The sequence below is a fragment of the Seriola dumerili genome, unplaced genomic scaffold (assembly GCF_002260705.1).
Source record: "Seriola dumerili isolate Sdu_G_001 unplaced genomic scaffold, Sdu_1.0 BDQW01000458.1, whole genome shotgun sequence".
NCBI lineage: Eukaryota > Metazoa > Chordata > Actinopteri > Carangiformes > Carangidae > Seriola > Seriola dumerili.
In genome coordinates, this window is record NW_019174713.1 from 587492 (window position 1) to 610276 (window position 22785).

Sequence of the window (22785 nt, forward strand, 5' to 3'; positions counted from 1 at the left end):
ACTGTGTGACAGGTAAAGCAGAAAAGGCACAAGGGCACAAAGGAACATACATTTTCTTATACTAAAATACTGAAAGATTAACTAAAGCACTAAAGCACTGTGAAGTCCATTTACTCTCATCCTGCAAGGCTTTTAAATGAAATGAACAGTTGAAAGATACCGGACATTAAAGCTCACTTCACCACTCATTAGGCACATCAAGAGAAATGTTGCTCTCTGGTTTTCTGCAGAGGAGAAGAAGTTTGATTTGGGAATTGCTGAGTGTTCAGACTTTTCAAAGAATCCTTTTGATATTTATTTATTTATTTATTTAATTTATTGTACAACACATTAATCAACATCCCTGTAAATGTGCCAGTTTTAGCCAAAATGCTAATTTCCTGTCGTCCCCCGTACAGATGTTAAATTAACTATTAGAACAAAAGTAAAATTCACAACATGTAAAAATTATAACATATATATAAATATAATTATAATAATAATAGCAGAACTTTTACAGAACTGGGAAGCTCTTATTGTGAAGGCGTTCTTACCAGAGGATGTTTTTCCTGTGTGGGGCCTCTTATTCTGAAACTGGTTGATGTTGACTTGTTGCCTTAACCTCCTAGGACCTGGCGTCCACATATGTGGACGTCACATTTTGGGTTCTCTAGACCACAATACTAACTTTTTCTCAACAAGGNCCAAATAAATAGTTTTACATAATTACTCAACTGTGACTTTATTGGTTTCTATCTAAATTGAAGACGAATGTCCTCATATGTGGACATCATTTTTCTCAGAAACTACATCATGTAAAAACATAATTCTTTGTTGTTACACTCATCAGGTCCCAATCAGCCTAAATAGCAAAGAGAAATTAAAAATGCACGCCATGCAAGAGTTCGGGTCTTAGGAGGTTAATGCCTTTTACACTGTAAATAAAAATTAGCACATTTTCAAGTCAGTTATATTTTGAGGGAAAAATTGAGTTCTTACTCTTATTTTCTCGTCTCTGAACACTCAGTTTATCCATTTATACTCAGCAAATTACTTCGTCCTGCCAGCCGTGTATTCATGCCCCTCACCTCATTACCTCAACATTAATGACAACATGACCCAGCTCAGTTCACCAGAAACTGCAGAATTGAATGCAAATCCATTTCATACAGGTACAAAAATAACAATCTACAAACTGCCACTAGGTGTCAGACTTGACATTTGAATGCACACACTCCCAGTCGGCATGAAGACGGCAGCATCAGCTCAGGACCGAGACCATTAGGGGCAGTTTAAACCGGTTGATTTTTCAGCTCCTGCTGCGCCAATTTAAAGGGTCAGATTACAAAAACTGTTTCCTCGCTCTGGGGGTCTCTAACCATGCAGATAGTTGTGGTTTTATTTGTCCAGGTTATGAGATATCTGTCAGAGATTTCAAGAGTGTTTTCACCAGATTCAGGAACCTGGCTGCAAGGGGATTTGCTCCACTGCTTCAGTGATGTTCCTGCCTGGCTTTCTGTCAGCCTTCCAGTTCAACCCAGAGGTGTTAGTGGGGTGTGTGTGTGTGTGTGTGTGTGTGTGTGTGTGTGTGTGTGTGTGTGTGTTGAGGTCAGGGCTCAGTGCAGGTCAGTCAAGTTCTTCCACACCAAACTGGGAAAAGGCTTTAAAAGTGCCACAAAGTTGGACTCAAGGAAAACAGACCCGAACCAAAAGTACACAGAAGTATGTGGAGAGGGTTTTCTGGCTGCACAGAATCAGAGTTGTTTCAAACAGTTCAGAGCTGTGTCTCGACCTGGACGTCGTCAACTTTTTCAGACACGTTTCATTTTTTGAGCTCGATCACACGGATCAGTGTCGACTCGTCCAAATAATCGCTTGTTCCGGAGCTGCAGGAAACCGTGGCTGAGGCGGTAAACCGCCCAGATCCTGATGCGTCTCTTCACACAGTCACTTCAGTTCGGACCTAAACTACAACCACACTAAGTACAACGGCTTATATATACGATATTATTGAATGTCGGCTTATTTAGAGGACGCTCTTTCAGATGAGTTAAATGTCATGTCTGTGAAAACCCCCTGAAGATCTGCCACTCTATAGAGCTACTGTTTACCATCCACTAATACAAACCAGGGGCCTGTGGTTTCACGTCTAACGTCTCAGCTCTCTCTCTCAAAGCATGATGGTGGATTATCAGTGTTGTTTAATACTAATGTTTATGTTTTTTTTTTTCCTGTCACTGTGAATTGCTGAATTCATGAACTGTGTTATCTCTAACCCCCTCTCTTTACTTGCATGTTTGCATGCCGTGCCCTATCAAACGCAGACGGAGATGAAGGTAAATGGAAAAAGAACACACGAGTTGTTGACTGTTTTTCATTTAAAAACTTTCTTTCAGAGCCTCCCTTGTTTGTGTTTTCTGTCTTAATGCCTTTATCATTCCTCCCAGGCCTTAAGTCATTAGCGTTTTTATTGTTTCTGCTTCTCCTCCCCCTCCTCTCCTCTCCTCCCCTTCCTCTCCTCACCTCCTCTCTTGTGTTTTCGTGTTTGCCTCCAGACAGTTTCTCCCCGTCTCACCCTTTTCTGCTTTGTTTTTTTTTTTTGTGAGATGAAAAATCACGGGGATCAGAACTTTGCTGTCCCTTTTAAACTCCTCTCTGTCTGATGCCTCCGCATGTCGCCCACATTCAGCTCCCGAGCCGCTGTCACACTACAACACAGTCACAAAAGCAAAGTAACGCTTGTTCATTTTCACTTCTCTAGTTAGTGTTTGGACTTTCTACTACAGAACTTGTATTTCCCAGCTTACCCCTTGTATCCCCACAAAGTTTCTGCTTGGCAGGGGCTCCTGTTGAATCACTGGCTCTGTGTCTCGGCTCTTTGATTTGCTGGCTGCGCAGGCTGTCATGTTGCCATGGTTCGGTCTAACACATGGGCTTTGAATTGCCTCCAGACCAAATGGAGATGCACTTCTCATACCGACATTCATGCAGCTGAGAGTCAGGAAATGATCCACAGTGATTAGCAGTCTGAATCAGCCTTGGTAGTCTTGTTTTCAATGTGTTTTCCACCTCATCAGTTTAGCTGTATGAAATGCTTTCAGTGATAAACATATGATGCGTTTTAATCACCGCGCTCATGTTTCTGCTGGTAAAAACCAGGTTAAACAATCCCAGTTAGCCATGGGATGTAACAAGCTCTCTGATTGGTTGAAGAGCTAACGAGTGGGCAAGCTAAATGACTAAGCTAATCGATTAGCTAACAGGAAAAAGAAAAGCAGCTGGAAAAAGAAAATGGAAATTAAAGATGGAATCCACGTGGATATTCCCATTTCGAATTAATAAATCTATTTATGAATGGTTTATTTAATAAGTGTTTTATGCTGCTTTTGTAAATCCATTTTTAAATTTGAAGTATCTATTGATGGATTATTGTTCTTTTATAAAGTATAATCTTTAATGCCTATTAAAATATGAAATTAAGGAAACACTTTTTTACTTTTGCTGTGACATCCATAGATGTGAATTGAGTAAAAACAGTGATTAAAAAAACTCTAGAGTTTTTCTTTAATTCACTTCAATGCAACATAATTGGCTGATTAGATAATTGCATGACAGGCAGGTGTACAGGTGTTCCTGATAAAGTGCTCGGTGAGTGTAAATGTTCTGCTGATAGCAGAACTCAACCTCAGGTATGAATCTTAACACCTTAACCGGCGGTTTCTGCACAAATCCCACAGTCCCATGCCTTCCACTCCCGTCAGCAACGCAGAGAAAATATCTCTTTTGGAAGAACTGCACAGACCTGCCATGAGAAATTCTTATCTGGATTAAAGGCTAAGACTGTGGCTGATACTCTTTTTGTTCTCTTACAGAGCATTTTCAGTTCTGTTCATGTTAGCTATAGCTCAGAAAACGCACAAGCATCACGCAGCTTGACAGTGACTACACACACACAAGTTTTCTTCCAGCACACGTCTCTGTTTAAGCATCTTCTCCTCCCCCCGTTCATCCTCGACCCTCCTCACGTCTCTGTACCCGCCATCTTCATAACCCGTCTCCTTCAGGTCCTCGTCTTGTATTTTGAACACATTTTTCACTTTTATTTTTTATTTTTTTTAGCGGGACGTCGGCAGTTTGCCCGTCACGAATGGGCCCAGAAAGCGGCATACCTGCTGGGCTGCACCTTGGAGGAGCTGTCCTCCTCCATCTTTAAGCACCAGACCAAAGGACTGCAGCATTCCACCTCGTTCAGGGGGGCGCAGGACGAGGCCGGCCAAGGTGACAGCTCAGGTAAAAATCCAGACTGCAGAGTCTTGAATCTCCCTTGTTGGATCATGTGCTCACTGATGTCGGCTTTTCACTAAAAATCTGCTGCCCCGCCCCTGATATGATGGATAGATACTGAACTGCTTGTAGCAGGAAGCCCCTGCCCTGATAAAATAAAGTAAAGTAAATATATATCTACTAAAAATGTGGCCAAATGTTTGAAGCCAAATCTTGGTACTTGACAGTTTTCTGTGGTCCATTTGGTCAGTACCCAAGAAGACTCGAGGTTTACCTGCCAACCCCAAGTGGTTGTTTCCCAGGTTTGCTTCCCAGGTTTCACATGTCGTCTCTGTTTGTTCCAAAACTATCCGACTATCAGCCAAGCAGCTCAGAAGGTGTGTAAAAGCTTGATTAAACCCCCCCCCCCTTGACCCTTGACCCTCTGTCTCTCAGGCTCTAAGGTCACAGCTCTGGAGTGTTTGGAGGCCATGGCATCAGGACTCTACTCGGAGCTCTTCACTCTCGTCATCTCCCTCATTAACAGGTTAGAGCTCACGATATTTATTTATTCTTATATTTACTATGTTCTTTGAATCCTTTAGGGAGTTTTATTCACAGGCATTATATGTCTGTTTATCAGAGACAGCTCCAGGCACAAAGTCTCTTTCTCTCTAAACATTGACTCGGGGTGCACAATCAATTCAGTTTGCCACAGGTGAACTCCAGCCGAGTTCCAGACACATCTCAAGGTTAATTAAAGCGAACAGGAAGCCACAGTTCAGAGCCAAAGAAAAGCGTCTAAAACTTTTTTTAAAGGAGAGATTTCAGTTTTCTCAAGTTTCTAAAAACATGTTTTCACTTTGTCATTGATTGAGTGGTGAGAAAAAAATGGCAATTTTATCCATTTACAATGAAATCTAAAAAAAAAAAAAAGCCAGTGTAACTCGTACCTGAACTCCTTTCATCACACGTCACCTCAGATCTCACAGTTAAAGTGCTCAGACTGAAGCTGATGGTCCGACTCCTTTTCAAAACGTTGGCAGATGGAAGCCTCAACTACTTGTTGTACATGTCAACTAATTCTAGTGATTTCACGTCACTTCAATGTCATTTCACTTTTTCCACTGAAGTTTTGTACAAAATAAAAGTTTATTCAATTTATTTTTAGAAACGTCAACAAAACACAATTGTTATGCGTTAGTCTAAAAGAAAGTCTCTCATGAGACGTTCATGACTTTATCTATTAGCTGGTACTTTGCACACGAACTCTGTGCACAGGTGTTTCTTTTATTTTGTCCACCTGTTTGTCCGCATGTTGGTTTTCGGTAAAATATTCAGAACGTGGATGGTGTTAATATGATTGTAAATGTGACGTGCAACAACCTGCAGCATCACCGAAGCTTCATGATCCCGTTTTTTTTTGTCCCTCAGGGCTCTGAAGTCCAGTCAGCACTCTCTGTGCTCCCTGCTGATCGTGGACACCCCGGGTTTCCAGAACCCCCGATTGGCTCAGCAGCAGCGGGGGGCCACCTTCGAGGAGCTCTGCCACAACTACACCCAGGAGCGGCTGCAGACCCTGTTCCACGAACGCACCTTCGTCCAGGAGCTGGAGAGATACAAGGAGGTGCTGCTGAGCTGACAGAGCACAGTATTAAGCAGATTACACATTAGCTATATATTTTCTTTTTGATTTATTGTCTCACTTCTTATGGTATCTACCCATGAAGAGAGTTTAGTGTTTACTTGGTCTTTTGCCCACCTCCACCCCAACACAGCGGAGGCCAATGGAAATTCATTAGGGCTCATGATAAAATAACAAAACTAAAACCATGTAGACAGTCTGGATAATGTACAGAACATGTTGTTCAGCAGTTATTGTCACTGTCGGAAGCAATTCCATTGAGAACTTTTGACAACAAGGTATGGGGATTATCTTGGATTCTGTTCAACTCCATTGTTTTGGGTGGAAGCTGAAACCTGAGGTAGTTCTCCATCCATCTGCATGGATACATAACACCAAAGGTAACTGAGAACATATGTACAGATTATGTTTATACAAGCAATAAGGCATCAGCACCCGCACATACACACATGAATTCTCTCATGAATATTCACGTGTTCAGAGATTGGATGGTGCAGCGTCTAAAGCTGCTGCAGAACCCACACAGATCAATCCAACCCTCTGACAAACTCTTAGAAATCTCCATTCTCTCCAGTTTATTCACTGTAGTCGAATCACATTCAAAGACAAATTACCTTAATTATAGATCTCTGCAAAATCAAATAAGTACGCTAATTACAACCAAATGCACACTTACACAACCCAATCTACAGTCTATTAATGTCTAATTTTATAACACATCTGAATAGCTGCACTTGTGTTGTATTGATGATGTCATCCTCTGCTCCCTGTAGGTTACTAACCTGAGCCTTTATCCCCTCCTGCATCTAGGAAAACATAGAGCTTGCTTTAGATGACATAGAGTGCAGTACCTCGCAGTCTGTAGCAGCTATTGACCAAGCCTCAACCCAAGCTCTGGTAAGCATAAGAAACCTCACCACACTGTCTCACTGTGCATGTGACGTGACTGTGCTCTGAAACCCATTGTGAGAGAAATGTGTGGTGTTCATAAGAACACGCATTAAGTTTGTGTTTGTTTCTCAGTCAAGCGTTCAGGCTCCGATTCGAGGGAAGTTTGTTTGTGCCTGAGTTTTAATCTCATTCAGAGACATTAGTGCAAATCATGCCGTAGCCTGACTGAGCCAGCAAATAGCCCCGTTCATCACCACTGGCAAGTGCAAATAGTTGTAGCTCTTGGGCTAATCTAGCAAAGCCAGAATCACTGTGTGCTAAAACCAGCTGATCTGAGATCCAGGAAGGAAAACTCTGCTCTTTGTGTATTTGACTTGTGAAGACACTGATGCACCGTGCAGCAGAAACTTGTTTTGTTGAGATGTGTCAGTGAACGGAGAGCAGTGCCAGTATTTAAATACTGTAACTTTACATTCCCTTGCACCAGGTTCTGTGTTCTGTTCTCTTGTAATAATGTTTTTTTTTTATATATAACATACACACATTTCATATATTCCACACCAGGGTGGATCAACTTGGTCTCGACCTGTGGTTTCCAACCTTCTCCAACGCATGGCCCACTTTCAAATCTCAAAAATGTTGGCGGCCCACAACAATACGGAAACCAGATAATGCCAGAGCTCTTTTTCTTTTAGCTGCTTTCTAATAAAAAAGCTATAGAAATTCTCATTTTAATGGTCATTATTAGTTTGTTAAATTTTAAAATGGCTGACTTTAAATTTCACAACAGAGGCCTGGGATGATCTTACTATTTAACTTCTTGTAATCAAATTATCAACTGGAACTTTTTTCATATTTTCTATGAAGTACATGACAATTTATGAATTAATCTGTTCCAGTCTAATAAGATCTCCCTTCTCTGAGCTCATTTGAATTATTTTTATTCATCTGTCCAGGTATTTAATGTTTACAATCTGTGATATTTTGTGGAATGAAATCTTTACCTTTTAACCAGAAACAGAAGCCGACACTGATCATTTAAATGCCGCGCCAGGCCTGGCGCCTCCGTCCTGTTAGTTTGGCTCGTTGTGATCGTGTCTCAATTTGCTCCATTTCTTTTTGGAATTCATTCTACTCCAGTAATATTAATTGGAATCAGGTTTTGTGATTTATTTCAGTCTTGTTGGCGTCTCTCTCTCTCTCTGCTCATCATTTGGCTTCTTACTGCAAAGCCCTCGCAATTATCAGTGGTACAAATGTGTGCGGCATCAGGCCTTTGCAGAAAACCTGCAGCCTTGATGTGAATTGGCATGAACAAGTTCTTTATTTCAAATGACCTGTTGGTCGGTTTGTGTTGAGTTTGAGTTGATAAAAGCAAGGCTAAATATTCCTGTGTGTTAGAGAGGTGTGAACTACACCATTGCAGATTGAGCTCTAATTGTATTAGGGGCATCAGCAAGGTTCTTTAAGCTTTGTGGTTTTTGAAGGTGCTGACGAATGATCTTCTCCTGTGAATAGAGGCTCGAAATTCTCATACAGGACATTTCTAAAATAGAAGCCACAGGAGACCACTGCTCACAGCCTGTTTTCTACCAACAGTCTCTTTTAACAATAACAACAATCATTCCTTAACGAAGTAGTTCTTCTCTTCACCCTAAGAACAAAGGTACCCTTGCCTTAAAGGATTAGACTGGATAAATCATATTAAGAGAAGATCAGGAAACAGTCATGTGAATCCTTTTTGTAATGGTTTACACGGACAAACGATGACATACCGACAAAAAGGTACGTTTCAAAATGTCCGTATGTGTCATTGTTGACGATAAGGATTCCCTAAAATCAACATCGGTTTTGTAGCTAAACTAAACCAAACCTTTTCTTCTCTTAGCTGTGAAGAAAAAGGTTCCCTGACCTCAACGAAGAAGTCCTGAACAAGTAGTTTTAGATTGGAAGAATTGGTCGTGTGAATACACTTAGAGTTAACAGTTGTTGTTGTCCAGCTGCATCAGTTAGGGTTTATCGGCCGTGTTGGTTGGTTGGTTGTTTCACCACTTTGGTCCAGACTGAAATATCTCAACAACTATTCCACGGACTGTCATGAAATTTGAAACAGATGTTCATATTCATGGTTCCCAGAGGACGAAACTCCTCTGACTTTGAGGATGTCCCCGATCTTTCCTGTAGTTCCACCAGCAAAGTTTTGACTTATTCTGTCAATTATGTCAACAACTAATGGATGGATTTGCGCAACATGTTGTACACACATTAATAGTTCCCTGATGATGTATCCTAATGATCTCTCTATTAGCACCATTGTGACGTTCACTTATGTCACTTTGAGTGAAATGCCTCGACAGCTGTTTGATGGACGGCTGTGATATCTGGTAGAGACATTCATATCACCTAGTTTTATGACCAAAACTAATGACAGTCCCTTCAGCCTCAGCTGTACGTACTGTTTAGCATTAATTAGGTTCCCTAAACCTGACAAAGTTGTTGAGACTAAACAGAAACAAACTTGAATCATAGCGGTGGCTATTGGAGGCTTCAAAAGGTACTGACAAATGATGTCATTCTGTCGATAGAGGCGACTGATCAGAAAACGTCTTTAAAGGGCAACAAGAAACGAACCGTGTTCTAATTTGGAGGTCTCATTGGCAAAGGATTCACACAAAATGTGGTGATACAAAAAGGAGACAATATGCAAACACACTATAACTTGATATCAAATGATACACGGAGCAAAGCTAAATCACTGGCTTGTTATTTATGGTCAGACAACAACAAGCTTATTTAGAATTATCTCTGTGAAGGCTCCAGATTGCACCTTTGGCTGCCAATTAGGTTTCAGCAGCACAATACATCATCTCTTCTTTTAATGAGAGTCAGTTAACCTTCTGTTTTCATCAAAGCCTGTCTGTTTGCAGAGGTTCCACCTCCTCATTTAGATTTAGCCTGATCTCTGCCAAGCACACATATTTAAGAATCCCGCTGTATGAAATGACTAATAATAGTGGGAGGAAGCCAGGGAGCAGGATTCAGACATTTTGGCCGACGAGAAGAGCAGCAGTCATTATGTTAATCAGCTGTTTATGAGGCTGCGTTAAGGTTCACTGAAGCCTCATGTCCAAGCACCTAAAGATTGTTTATCAGTTTGCTTGTTCTATAGGAAGCTTATTACATTTACTACATGACCTCCACACTTTTCAAATATTGTATATAATATAATATGGAGGATACAACACATGGGGTGTTTTATTATCTAGAGTAAATGATAAAGCAGGATACGCTCCTTGCCTTCTGCTTTGGACAGTTAGATCATGTTGACGCCAGCAGTTAAAAAACAAACAGCTGTTGTGAAACTCATTTTTGAAGCTACAAAAAAATCACAGACCTGCTGTCAAATCGGCTGATGACTGATCTTAACGGGTCCTAAATTTTGGACCCGTTTAATACCAAACCCATAGAAAACCTAACTGAACCCAGTTTGCATAAATTGATATTAAAAAAACAGAGACCTGAGACTTCCAGCAGGTAAAAAAAAGCCCTTTCAAATTGAGTGGTATTCCTTTAGATTAAATGGTTAAATCAAGAAATTAGCTTCAGGCTAACACTCACAAGACTTTTTTTTTTTTATTGCGTAATGGCCACTAAATGTCTTAAGGAGGGCATCTGAATGAACTGAGCAAAAACAAATTATTTCTGAAGTGTTTGTACAAAGATAACGAAGATCACTGTGAAGAGAGGAAGCTCAGGAAGTAGCTTGAACAGTGTTTGGGCCAATGAGATGCTACAGAGCCGTAAAGTGGGCGGGGGTTATTTCAGGTGCCCAGGGTTCAGGAAGTTAAAGTTAAACTCTTCTTTATTTTCTATTTCTGACATACATTATAACTCCCGGTCAAGTTGTCACTGTGAAAGATGAACGACTGTGTTTGAAAAAAGAGAGAAGAGTCTGAGTCAACTCCCGAGGTGCAATTCACGAACAAATATCCAACCGGCAAACTCTTAACTTCTGCTGATGACACTTTGACCTGATGTTTGTTCAGCATTTTGTTCACAGTAGCAATGATGAAGCGATGAAGTGCTCTGAACATGCTGCAGCTCTGACTCGTTCCTCTCCATAGTAACAGCAGTTACAACAATTACTGGCCTCATTTGCAGACAGCTCACCATGTGGTCCAGTTTTGGCTTTCAAAATCATGTGGAGAAATTACAGTTTAAAACAGTTTAAGTGGAATTTTCTGAATGAGAAAAACCTCTATGCTTTTATGCTGAGAGCAGAAGACACAGTCTGACAGTGGCCCCATCTGACGGCTCCGGAGCATCAGGGAATGACAATGAGCTTGGAAAAATGGCAAGCTGTGGTTGGTCAGGGTCTAATGTCACCATGTTGAAAGGTGGAAATAGAGTGAGCACTAAATGTAATGTCGACTTGTAGCGTTTGTTTTTATGTTTTAGTTTTTGACTGGACCGCTGAACAGTGGGGCCAGCCCTGTAATCTAGCACGTCCCTGACTGACTGAGTGATGGTATTTCCACCACTGGTCAGCCGAGTGCCTCGTCACTGAGTTGGCGTTTCTGGCACCTGCAGTGTTGCCAACTCAGCACATTGTTGCTAGATTTAGAGAATTTTTTTTCAAACAAAACCAGTATGCTCAGGAGCTGCAGGGAAGAGGAGGAGCGCTTCCCATACACTGAGCCTCGCCTCCATTACAGCACATAAACTACTTTCAATACATGTATCATTATTATTAATTGAGGCAGAGGAATAACTAAACATGAGACACACCGTGTAGAGAGAGCAGGAGAGAGAGAGAAGTCATCGCTAACTGCTAAAGTAACTAGCAAATCTGAATAGCATGTAAACAACAGAAACGACAGCAGCCGGAAATGAGACAATACTCTTACTGCAGCACAGCAATAAAAGCCCAGTTAAAAAATAAAGGGTTTCTGCCCACTGAAACACTAAAGGGCTTTAAATTTGAAATGGCCACAGGAAGTGTTGAGTTTGTATTAACACGTATTGCACGTATTTCACACGAGCGACGGGAGCAACTGAAAACAAAGCTAAATAACCAAGCTAGTCTTGTAACTTTCTCTCTGACTGATGATTTTTCAGTAAAAACAGCTGAAATCACAGCTCAGTCTTTGTCTTTCACATATGTGTTTGGTGATTTTGTCAGACGATGTCACAGTGATAAAGTCAGGATTTGACCATAGGTGGTCCAGACAGGTGCTCGGTTTCGACCTAGTCTTGTTTTTTTTTTAAAATAAAACAGGCATGATTTGCTTCTGAATGTATTTAACTATGTTATATTGACTATTTGTTGGATATTAGGCTGCTTCGTACGTGCACATTGTCTCATGAGCTTAAGTGATGATTTAAGGATTTTGTACACATCTGGGTTTGACCTCAGGATTTTTTCCATCAAGGTCAAAGTGTTTGTAAAAGAAGAACCAGGTGACTATTCATGTCCACCACAGGTACGCACTCTGGCCCGGACCGATGAGGCTCGAGGCCTCTTGTGGCTGATGGAGGAGGAGGCAGTTCAGCCTGGAGGTTCAGAGGAAACCATGCTGGAGAGACTCTTCAGCTACTACGGCTCTGCACAGGGAGAAAACAAAGGTGAGCGTTCGGCCTGTCACAAGCAGCGCTCATCCTTCTCCCGACACCATCGTGAAGATATGTCCTGTGTGTTGCAGGGGCCAGTCTGCTGCTGCGAGGAGAGAAGCCCCACCTCTTCCTGCTCGGTCACAGCCACGGGACAAACTGGGTGGAGTACAATGCTCAGGGCTGGCTGAGCCACGCCAAGCACAACCCCGCCGCCCAGAACGCTGCCACACTCCTGCAGGACTCCCAGAAGTATGTGTAACACAGTCCTACACACAGAACATCCGGTGTTTCCAGTGCTGAGCTGTATCTGTTTAAATCAACCAGTTCCTCATGCATGCACCAGATGACTTTCCACACATTTAATCTCTGTAATATCAATCCTTATTAGAGAGTAGAAATATATGAGGGGTGGCAATCAAACAAACTGACTAGCTGGAGTAATGTAATTGCCTGTGGACTGAAAAAGTTGGCGATTAATCATCAGGAGTTATTCACCCAAATTAGAAAACTAACACATTCCCTGACTTACCTCCTGTGGTATCTATCCATGCAGATCATTTCAGTTTTTATTTGTCAGGGTTTTAAGATATCAATCTCTGAGATTTCTGCCTCCAACCACGTACAATGGAGGTCACTGGAATCATTACTGCACCATAATTTATTACCATTTAAACAAGAAAATCCCATTTGACTCAAACAGTAGAAATTAATGAGATTTATGAAACGCTGATGGTAATGTATGTGAAGTTCTAAAAAGATTTTTCAGGGGCTTCATGCATTTCTTAAGATGATAGGTTGCTTTCATCCATGTTTATTAAACTGATCAAGCTCAAAATGCAACATTGAAGTTCTTGAATTTATCATTATGTTCAGTATTTTTCAATGTTACGTATCAAATTCAGAGCATCGGTATCCATAAGGGTTTTGTAAAAAGTGAGATCCGCATTCTGAGAGCAGTAGGCAACAGTGAGCCAAATGATGAAGGCAGCAGCTTGCCAACATGTGGGTCTCCAGACAGTGGAAGATGCCAATAATACAGTCAGATCAGCTCCCTGTATGTTGTAGTAGCACCGGCTGGTGCTGCGTGGGAAGAAATACATGTGCTGTTAGTCACGTGTGTGCATATACACTCACTGTGCTCTTTATTAGGAACACCTGCTTAATCTTGCAATTATCCCATCATCATGTGGCAGCAGTGCATAAAATAATCAATGTCACAAAGCAGAAGTGTGGTAGAGCAGGAGATTGACAGCATGAATGTGCAGCTGAGAAATCTGCAGAAATGATGTAGTGCAACTAGCCTGTGTTAGTGTGGTGTTCCTAATAAAGTGCTCAGTGTATGTAAATGCAATCCATCTTTCTGCCACCTCAGGAAGAACATCAGTGGGCTGTTCATGGGCCGGGCCAGTGGGGCCACAGTGTTGTCGGGCTCCATCGCCGGTCTTGAGGGCAGCTCTCAGCTCGCCCTGCGACGAGCCACCAGCATGAGGAAAACCTTCACTACAGGTGTGGCTGCTGTCAAGAAGAAGAGCCTGTGTATCCAGGTCAAGCTCCAAGTGGTAAGCGGAGGGAACGGTTATTATTTTTGAGGTCAACAGCAAGCTTGGTGAGATCATGTAATTTTAAACACATCTTAAACACAACTAAAGGTCTAATCATTTTCACCGACCAACATCAAGCAGCAGCTGATGAAACTTTCTGTTTTTCAGGATGCTCTGATAGACATGGTGCGTCGCTCCAGGGTTCATTTCGTCCACTGCCTGCTGCCCAAAGCAGAGGCAGTGGGTGGAGGTGGTGAGCCCCGAGTGACGCACGGAGAAAGCCCCGACTCAGGCCTTATGACTTTGGACGTCGGCCTCCTGAGAGCTCAGCTCCGAGGATCAAAGCTGCTGGATGCACTTCGCATCTACAGGCAAGGTGAGGAGACACTTATGGAAACCTGGGTATTTATGTGTTTATTTAAATGACAGACAGAGAATCTATGGGCCATGAAAAGATGTTATTGATTGCATGATGGCCATTTATTCCTTGACTCTTGTGACATGTGGGATCCCACAAGGGTCAATACTTGGTCCTATTTTACTTGATCCAATCATTCGAAGATTGGATGCCTCTTTTATTTCCTATAATGGAGTCTGATAAAAGAATCACTCCACATCTCAGACCACTGCTAGCTGAAACATTTCGCGAGTTGTATAAAATTGTGTTTATTTTGTTTTCATTCTTTTATATTTCACTATTCTCCTAAATTCTTGTTGTATTTCATGACATTTCACACCTTTGAATTATATTGTTACTCTGGTCATGAAAGAATATATAGAAAAGAAGTTTACTGGCTTACTTGGCACTAAAAATCAAGGTACCTGGACCTCTGCTTCATGTCTCTTGCGACCCCTCCGGCTTCATTGAAATACAATACAGAATCTGGAATTCTCATTAAACTTTAATCTTAACTTCACTGTCCGGTACAAAATGTCCTCAAATTTAACCTTCTTTTCAAACTCGTCCAGTGCTCATTTGTTTTTCTGATGACGTCTTTGAACTCTACACTTTCCTCTTGCCCAAATCATTTGAAGCCACTGATCAAACCTGATGAAACTTCCAGAAATAGAGAATCTGAAAGGGTTCCAATAACCTTCAACCCAGTTTTGTCCAATTATTCAAAGGTGCTGCTTTTAGGTCCTTTAGCTCTTTGTCCCAGTATGAAACTCTCTTCCCACAGGCTTTGGTTACTGTACCTCTCTAAAAGCTTGACAAACCTTTGTGACCTTGAACATTTCCACCAGTCAAACTTTTCTAACTTTGTCTCTTTACTCTTAAATCCTCTCTTTGGTTTTGTTTCTTTTCTGGTTTTATTTCTTTTGAAAATAAAAGTTGACCTTTGACACGCTGTTGGCTCTCCACTAGCTGCAGACTCAGACTCAGCTGCACTTTGGGTTTCCTTTTTTTTTCTTTTTTTTGTGTGTGTGTGTGTGTGTGTGTGTGTGTGTGTGTGTGTGTGTGTGCTCTAATCTCTGTTCTGCTCCGTATCTACCTCCAGGATATCCAGACCACATGGTGTTCTCCGAGTTCCGCAGGCGCTTTGATGTCCTGGCACCACACCTGACCAAGAAGCATGGCCGCCACTACATTGTCACGGATGAGAAGAGGGTGAGTGTTTGTTTGGCAGGTTTTAGCCTGATACTGATGTTGTTAGATTTCCCACATTAAGGCCTTAAAAAATGCATCATTCGTGGGTTCTAGTACGATTCTTATTGTCGCAGTGAGTGTCATTGATTTGAAAGGATTAGGCTGTTTTTACTTCACCCGTAAAAAGACTGAAATCCACAGTGTGTTGGTCTGTCCATCCTTGTCTGTGTTTCTCAGCCCCAAGCTCATTGGTTCCCACTGAAGACATAAATCTTCAGTATTAATTTGGCGCTCTAGTGAGTATTTTGGGCGGCAGGATGATGTATGTGGGACAGAGTCAAAACGAACCACAGTGTATGTTCATGGTAATGAAGGAACATGTCGCCCAGAGCGATGGTGTGGCTCATTAATGTGTTTATGGACAACAATGCAGGAATAAGATGTATCACGCAGCACTTGTTAGGAGGAAGCATTCATTAACTTGTCATGGTTAGTACTACTTAGCCTATAAAAACTGTTGTATAATGTCGTCTGCGGCTCTGGAGGAGCTTTGTCAAGAAAGGCCGTGATGATGTCATCAGGGTTATTTAACCTCAGACAAACGGGAAGGGAGAAGTTTCAAAGGCGTGGCTGTTCACCAGGCAGGGTGCATCTAATGGTGCGTTGCATTTGAACCGGGAAGTCGGAGTTTCAACCAGAAACGCTCCCCGAGGTCAGAAAAAAAACTCACTAACCCCGACCTCGGAATCCAAGATGGCGGCTCTGACTGTTCATTAGCACAGTTGTTTGAATGAGCAAATCACAGCAATAAGTAATGCGTTGTTATGCAACCGGTATCGCTAACGACAACAGCAACAAGGGAGCACTGGAACGCAGTCAACTCGAGCGTGACGACATTCCCCGCTCTGACGTCCGACTCCCGAGGTAAATGGAATGCAGCACGATGAAGGTATGCTATCGAGCTGCATTATGGGAATCTATTAACTGTGCTGTTAAAGTCAGAATATCTCAGCCTCTGCCGCACCAGTGTTGATCACTCTGTCTCCAAATCCTCCAAACTTAATTCCGATGCAATGCTAAAATCACTGGAGTGCCTCCTAGAAAAAAAAAAAAAAAATCTCAGCTATTTGCTAACCAGAAAAAAACGGGGGAATGCTGAAGCTGTAACATCTGGATATTCAGCATTTCGCCTCTTGTCCTCCACATTCTGATCTCTCAGTGTGAACAGGATCCTTTTATTTCACCTCTCCTCTCGCCCTCCTCTCTCCGCTGTCCTCTTCCTGCTCCAAGAGCGCTCTTGTGTGTAATTAATTATGATTGCGCAGGCTGGCAGCATACGGCTACTGTACTGATTAATTACCAGCGGAGGGAAGAGCTCGTTCTTTCCTCCTCTCTCTCTCTCTCTCCCGCCCTCCCTTCCTCCCTCTCCCTTTCCATTCCCTCGTCTCTTTCCACCTTTTTTTTTTTGTCTCGCTATCTTTCCGTTCCTTTTGTATAGGAATCAGAGCAGTTTAAGAAACGTCCCTGAGCATATGATTAATGTCTCCTCTACGTTCTGTTCAGGCAGTGTATAGCAGCTTTGCACAAAGGCGTGATTAGCCTTCATGAGTGGGAGGTGCAGCTGCTGGAGGCGAAACGTCTTTACATTAAGGCCCTCTATACCTGATGTGCTAAAGTTTCTTCTCAAAAAGGTAGAGAATTGTGATAATAATGAATCTGATTGGCTGAACGCCCGCCTATGAACATGAAAGGAACATCTAAACGAATAGCCGCCGTCAACAGAGGAGATTAAACTGGATTAATTAGGCAGATCAGTGAAATCAAGCTCTCTCTTTCTCTCTCCTTCTCTCTCTCTCTCTCTCTCTCTCTCTCTCTCTCTCTCTCTCTCTCTCTCTCTCTCTTTACCACACCACAACACACTGGCAATAAGTGGCTCACGTGGTTCCTTGGAGATGAGCTTAGAGAGAACAGCCCACTCAGAAAGAACTAATGGTGCCCGGTTCTCTGGGGAGTCAGGAATGAACGGCGAAGAAGAAAGAAAGCAAAAGAATGAAAAGATGAAAGGAGGCGGTCTGAGAGCGAGAAGGGCGGATAATTGGAGCAACAATATGAAAGAATTGGTTTTCAGAGAATGAGAAAGCGAGGGAAAGACAATATTGGTTTGCCAAGCCTATCTCTGAATATTTTTTTATTTTTATTCGCCAGAAAAAACCCTCGTCTTTCTTTCTCTTTGCTGACGGCCCAGTTCTGTCAGTTCCTTTTACTACAACGTGATGTAGCCATGATGTCAGAAGCCAGATGATGTACCTGCCAAGAGCTTTTCTTTTCAAACAGCAGGAAGGAAATCCACCACATTATACAAACGCTCCTGTCAGCACTCTGTCCCAGAGAGTCGGTCCGACAGAAAACTTGAATCAGAGTGAGAGATCTCAACACGTCCCCCAGCTTGTTGGGAGACTTGTTGAGATATTTCCCAAGTCCGGTAAAAAAAAAAAAAAGCAGTGACTGAGGTTGTTTTTTACTTTTATACACAGTATCAATCAAACCAAAGATCCCACACTTCCATTAATGCCACTAGAAAGTATCTTTTGTTCGATCTTACCTGTCGAGTAAAAGCCAACATTTTTCAAACTCCATGCCCCAGGTTCGTAACCTTTCTGTTGAATGAGTGACTTTTCAAACTGGTGGCGGTCGTCCTCTTAATGATGTCTGTGACCCTGTGAACATTCTCCTATTGGCACCAACGGGACAAAATTCTCACTTGTACACATAGAGTCTGATGAGCAGGATGCCTTGAAATGCACTGAGCAAGCAAGCGATGAATCCTTTACGACGGCCCATGAGTTTTCCTCTGGAGTCCTCAAGTCAAAATGTCAACTTTGTGCTCAAACTATCTCCAAATCCAGTTGATAGGTCGCCATGAAATTTGTTTAAAGGTCACATGAAGTGGTACCATTAGATTCTAAATGAAGCAGGGCATTTGAAGCTAAGTGAGAAATCTTAAAGGATAATTCTGCTTTATTACAACTTGGATTGTGTTTTTGTTGTTTTGTTCATCTTCGTATTCAACTTTTGACTCACCGAGTTCATTGCTGAGATCTGGGAACATGGTGACATCATTATAACGACGTTTGGGGCAAAAAAAAAAAAATCATCAAAGAAGTTGTAAACAAACTCCTGGTTAGTTTGACTTCTTCTGCATATTCCCAGATCTACTTTGGTGAAGACAGTCTTAAAAACAAACCCTGTTTTTGATGCTTCATTGTCACCGTTGGGGTGTGTTCCTCCCCTGTAGGATTTAAATCATGTCCCCATGACCGGGGGATTCTTGAAAAAGGTGTGTGTACGTACTGGGTGTGTTGTAGTTAACAAAAACTACATCAGAGACCCTCAGAGCACGCTGCCTCCAGTGGTCGTCTCGTGGTATTTCCTGTAGCACCACCCTCATCACGAACATTTTTCTCCTTATTACGGGTAAGGCTCTGAGAATAGCCAAATTTGACTGTAACTATTGCAGCACATAGGACAAAGGGTCGCCTCATGGGAAGAAAGGAAACACATTTTTCTTCTTTAATGCCCAGTTTTAGCAAATATTACCAAATATTGCCATTGCGATTGTTAATATTTAATCCCAGTATCAGCCTTTAAAAACCTCTGAGTTCAGTCCCAGTCTGCAGTTTGTCTTCTAAAGGTTGAGTTGACACAATGAATGAGAGAAAAGCAACCTGAGAACCTTCTCTGTCTGACTTTGTTTTGTGCTGTCAACTTCCTCGAGGCAGATCGAGGGGAAGTGTGTGCTTGTGTGTGTGTGTGTGTGTGTGTATGTGTTTGTGTTAGCTGGTGTTAAGGGGGGGAATGGTGTTTGTTGCTATGGCACCAAGCTATCATCCTTTGGGCAACCGGGTCATGTGATCATGCAGAGGTAAGGCCCAGAACAAAGTGGGGTTGTTTTTGTTTATGTGTGGACTGATGGTTTGTCTTGCTGGTTTCCAGGCAGTGGAGGAGCTGCTGGAGTCCCTGGAGCTGGAGAAGAGCAGCTACTACATGGGGCTGAGCAGGGTGAGTGGAGTCACCTACATACACATGCACACTTTTCATTATACATATAAGGAATGTTAAGACTGCACAATAGTGTTGTTCAGGTTGTGACCAGTGAAATTCAACACTTCCTGTACAGATATTTTGTTTTACAAGCCTTACAGTGTCTTAGAGGACATAATCACTCGCTTTTCTAGGAGGCTTTTACAGTCACACATGGGAGGGAAGGAGTTGTAGACGCAGGTTTAACAGGATGCTGTAATGTTTCTTTGCAAATCCATCACAAGAGAAAGAAGAAGAGAAAGAAGAAAAGAAACAATCAAAAGAGTGAATGATGATCTTTACTCATTTAAGATAGTTAGGTAGAAAAAGTAATTTAATTCTTTTAAGGTGGAATATCACTCGCTGCATGAGTTGACGTGAATCAATTAATACACCTTAAATGTGAATATGACAACTTTGGCCATTCCATTTGTTTTTATTGGCTCTCTTGCATGACTTTAGTGATAATTGGATCTTCAACCACCTAAAATGAATTTCAACCAGGTCATGTGAACTATAAATATTCTATTCCCTAACTTGGATAAAAGAAATGTCGCAGAGCGCTTTTCTGCTGTGCTCCAGCAGCACTACACCTATGTCGGTGAAGTGAGCCCAGTCCAGGACCACACGCTCTCATGAGCACCCTGAATGACAGGCACACAGAGAGACAGTAGAGAGACTGACACAACGGGGCCGGTAAAAACTTTATGGATTTTTTGATGTCCACCGGCCCACCGACGTGGCAACCCACTTGGATTTGACCCGGTATGCCTGATGACCAGTCAGACTATGATGGGTTTTGTTGTATCTGGGTGGTGTGCAGTAGAGTGAATATCAATAGGTGATATCCGATTTAATGATAGCTAGGTAAATTTACTTCTCTCTCCCTTCTCTCGTCTTTCTCTCTCTGCCGTCTTTTCTCGGCCACGTGTCTCCACTTTGTCCGTTGTTTCAAATTAAACGCCCTCTGCAGAGTCATGTAATTGCAACGTCATGACAATGTAGTCTCTGCAGTAGGGAAACACTGAACAAATTAAAGACTGAAATTTATTAGTGAAGGAGAAGTGATGGAATTACTGAATTTAACATGTAGACCATTAAACTATTACAATACACTCTATTGTGTTTTTCCCCAGAAAACTTAACTCTTTCTTTTGATGTTGACTTTGAGACAGTCGCTAGTTCATTGAAGGAAACTCATAAAACACTGGAGACTTCATATGAAATCAGACTCTCTGTATGGGCAGCTCGTCCTGAAAATACTTTCTTTGGCAGTTGCGTCTTTTGTATCACCATCAAGGAGGAATGACTGTGCTTCAGGCCCCAGTGTCTTTTCACTCAGTGACACTCTCAATTACACAGATAATTAGAAACATTTTCTATTCTTTTCACCTGCCTTTCTAGCAAAAGGTGCAGTAGGCATCAAGAAATCAATGCTGTTTTGTTCCTACGCGGTGACAAATCTTAACACTACTATTCTCACCTTCAGCTGTCCTGGTGTGTGTTGTTTTAAATTGTTCTCTTTTTATGGGCAGCGGCTGATCTCTGTGGCTCTCTGTGTCTGCGACCTTTGCCAAGCAGCAGTCAGACGCTGCCAAACTCCAAGTCTTTGAGATAAAAAAACCAAAAAAAAACCAGCTAATCACAAGGAAAAAGACAGGCTGATGGTTTTGTTAATTAGATCTGTGAATGTCTGTGGAATAAAAAACAGTGTGCGCCTTTAGCTGTCAATTAGAGAAGTTTCTTGGCAGGGAGTTTAACCTTGCCTTTGTGTTGGTGCTTGTCACTCTACACTCTGCCCACTAGTTTCCCCAAGTTCAGATAAAGTTTCAAGTCAAAACTTTATTGTCTTCTGATGTTCACATTTCTAATGTTACTAATGGGTTTTGTTTCACGTTAGTTTTACTGGCAGATGAGATACGCAGAGGTCCAACCAACCCACATGGGAAGTGTCACCAACCCACACACTGGGCCACTTATGTTATTTATATACTATAATTAAACTGTGTACATCATGCGCTGTGAGAGATTGAATAAATATGCGGCGCCAAAGTGGAGAATTACATATAGTTGATAACTGCTGGGTTGGGCTGCGTGATAGAAACTAATTAATATATTACTTATTTAATTTTGGGAATACGAAAACTTCCTTACATCAGCGATAATGTACATTGTTTGAAAAGTGGTGAAACAATGATTCACATGACACAGTGAATGCTATTTTCAACCAGTTATATGTCGGTCAGATAGAAAAACAGGAAAGATGAGTATTAGCGAGACAATCACATTCAGTTTACGTAGCAATTGGCCAGGTGTGCAAAATTGTGTAGGCAAGAGAAGGCAGGATTTAACTTTCTCTTTCAAAATGAGTACAAGACATACTTTAAATAAAGATGGACCTCGCCTTTGTGACGTCACCCGTAAGTTTCTGAAGAGTGGTTTTGAAGCTCAGAGTGAGCTGCTCCACCATCGCCATCTTGGCAGTGCCTGACTCCGCCCCTAACTCTTGGCTAATCCATAAATGGGCAAAGAGGAGAAGGAGCAAAGTCTATGGGGATTGACTCACTTTTGGAGCCGGCCTCAAGTGGTCATTAGAGGAACTGCAGTTTTTGGCACTTTCGTGTCGGCCTCATTTTTCAGCCTCGCTAGAAGACCATTAAAAACAAACATTTGTGCCAGTATTTCCAATTGTAATTTTTACTGTGACCAGACTACAAAGATGCAAAACAAGGTTGTTCTCGGAGAGCGATCGAGGAGGGGGTTGGGTACAGCCAGAAAGAGGCTATGATGGCAGGCCTTTAACATTGCCAACAAGGATAGTTCGACACAATTTTGCTGTTGGATATTGTCAGATGACACGTTCATTTCAAGCATACTTAAACCTTAACTACCAAAGATCTGTCCACATGCTTACAACCTCAAAAAAAGCAGCAATGAAATCCATCCATAGGTTTTTACAGTGCTGCACCCTATGACAAAAAGTGCATAGACTTTAGGACAACACAACTGCTGCTATTCCTTGGTGCAAATGAGTTGGGTGTCATATTTCCCAACCTTACTGCCAAGCTCTGTCTCAGGGCATGATCACAACTCTCTGCTATATTCAGCAATGGTTCATGCTGTAGGTGTAGATATAATGCAGCAGCAACAGAGGATTCTCTTGGAATCAGTCAACATCCAGTGAA

At 42.0% G+C, this 22785-nt stretch overlaps 1 protein-coding gene across 1 annotated transcript in view; it reads left to right on the forward strand.

Moving 5' to 3' along the window:
* The window catches only part of LOC111234779 (unconventional myosin-XVIIIa-like), a 100848-nt gene that overhangs the window by 37618 nt on the left and 40445 nt on the right, over positions 1-22785 (forward strand). Inside the window, exons 10-20 of the mRNA XM_022762967.1 lie at positions 2304-2315; positions 4099-4269; positions 4699-4789; positions 5677-5869; positions 6698-6784; positions 12262-12403; positions 12481-12640; positions 13764-13950; positions 14101-14308; positions 15432-15541; positions 19514-19579. Coding sequence (XP_022618688.1) covers positions 2304-2315; positions 4099-4269; positions 4699-4789; positions 5677-5869; positions 6698-6784; positions 12262-12403; positions 12481-12640; positions 13764-13950; positions 14101-14308; positions 15432-15541; positions 19514-19579 — 1427 coding nt within the window. The remainder of the gene's footprint in view (positions 1-2303; positions 2316-4098; positions 4270-4698; positions 4790-5676; positions 5870-6697; positions 6785-12261; positions 12404-12480; positions 12641-13763; positions 13951-14100; positions 14309-15431; positions 15542-19513; positions 19580-22785) is intronic.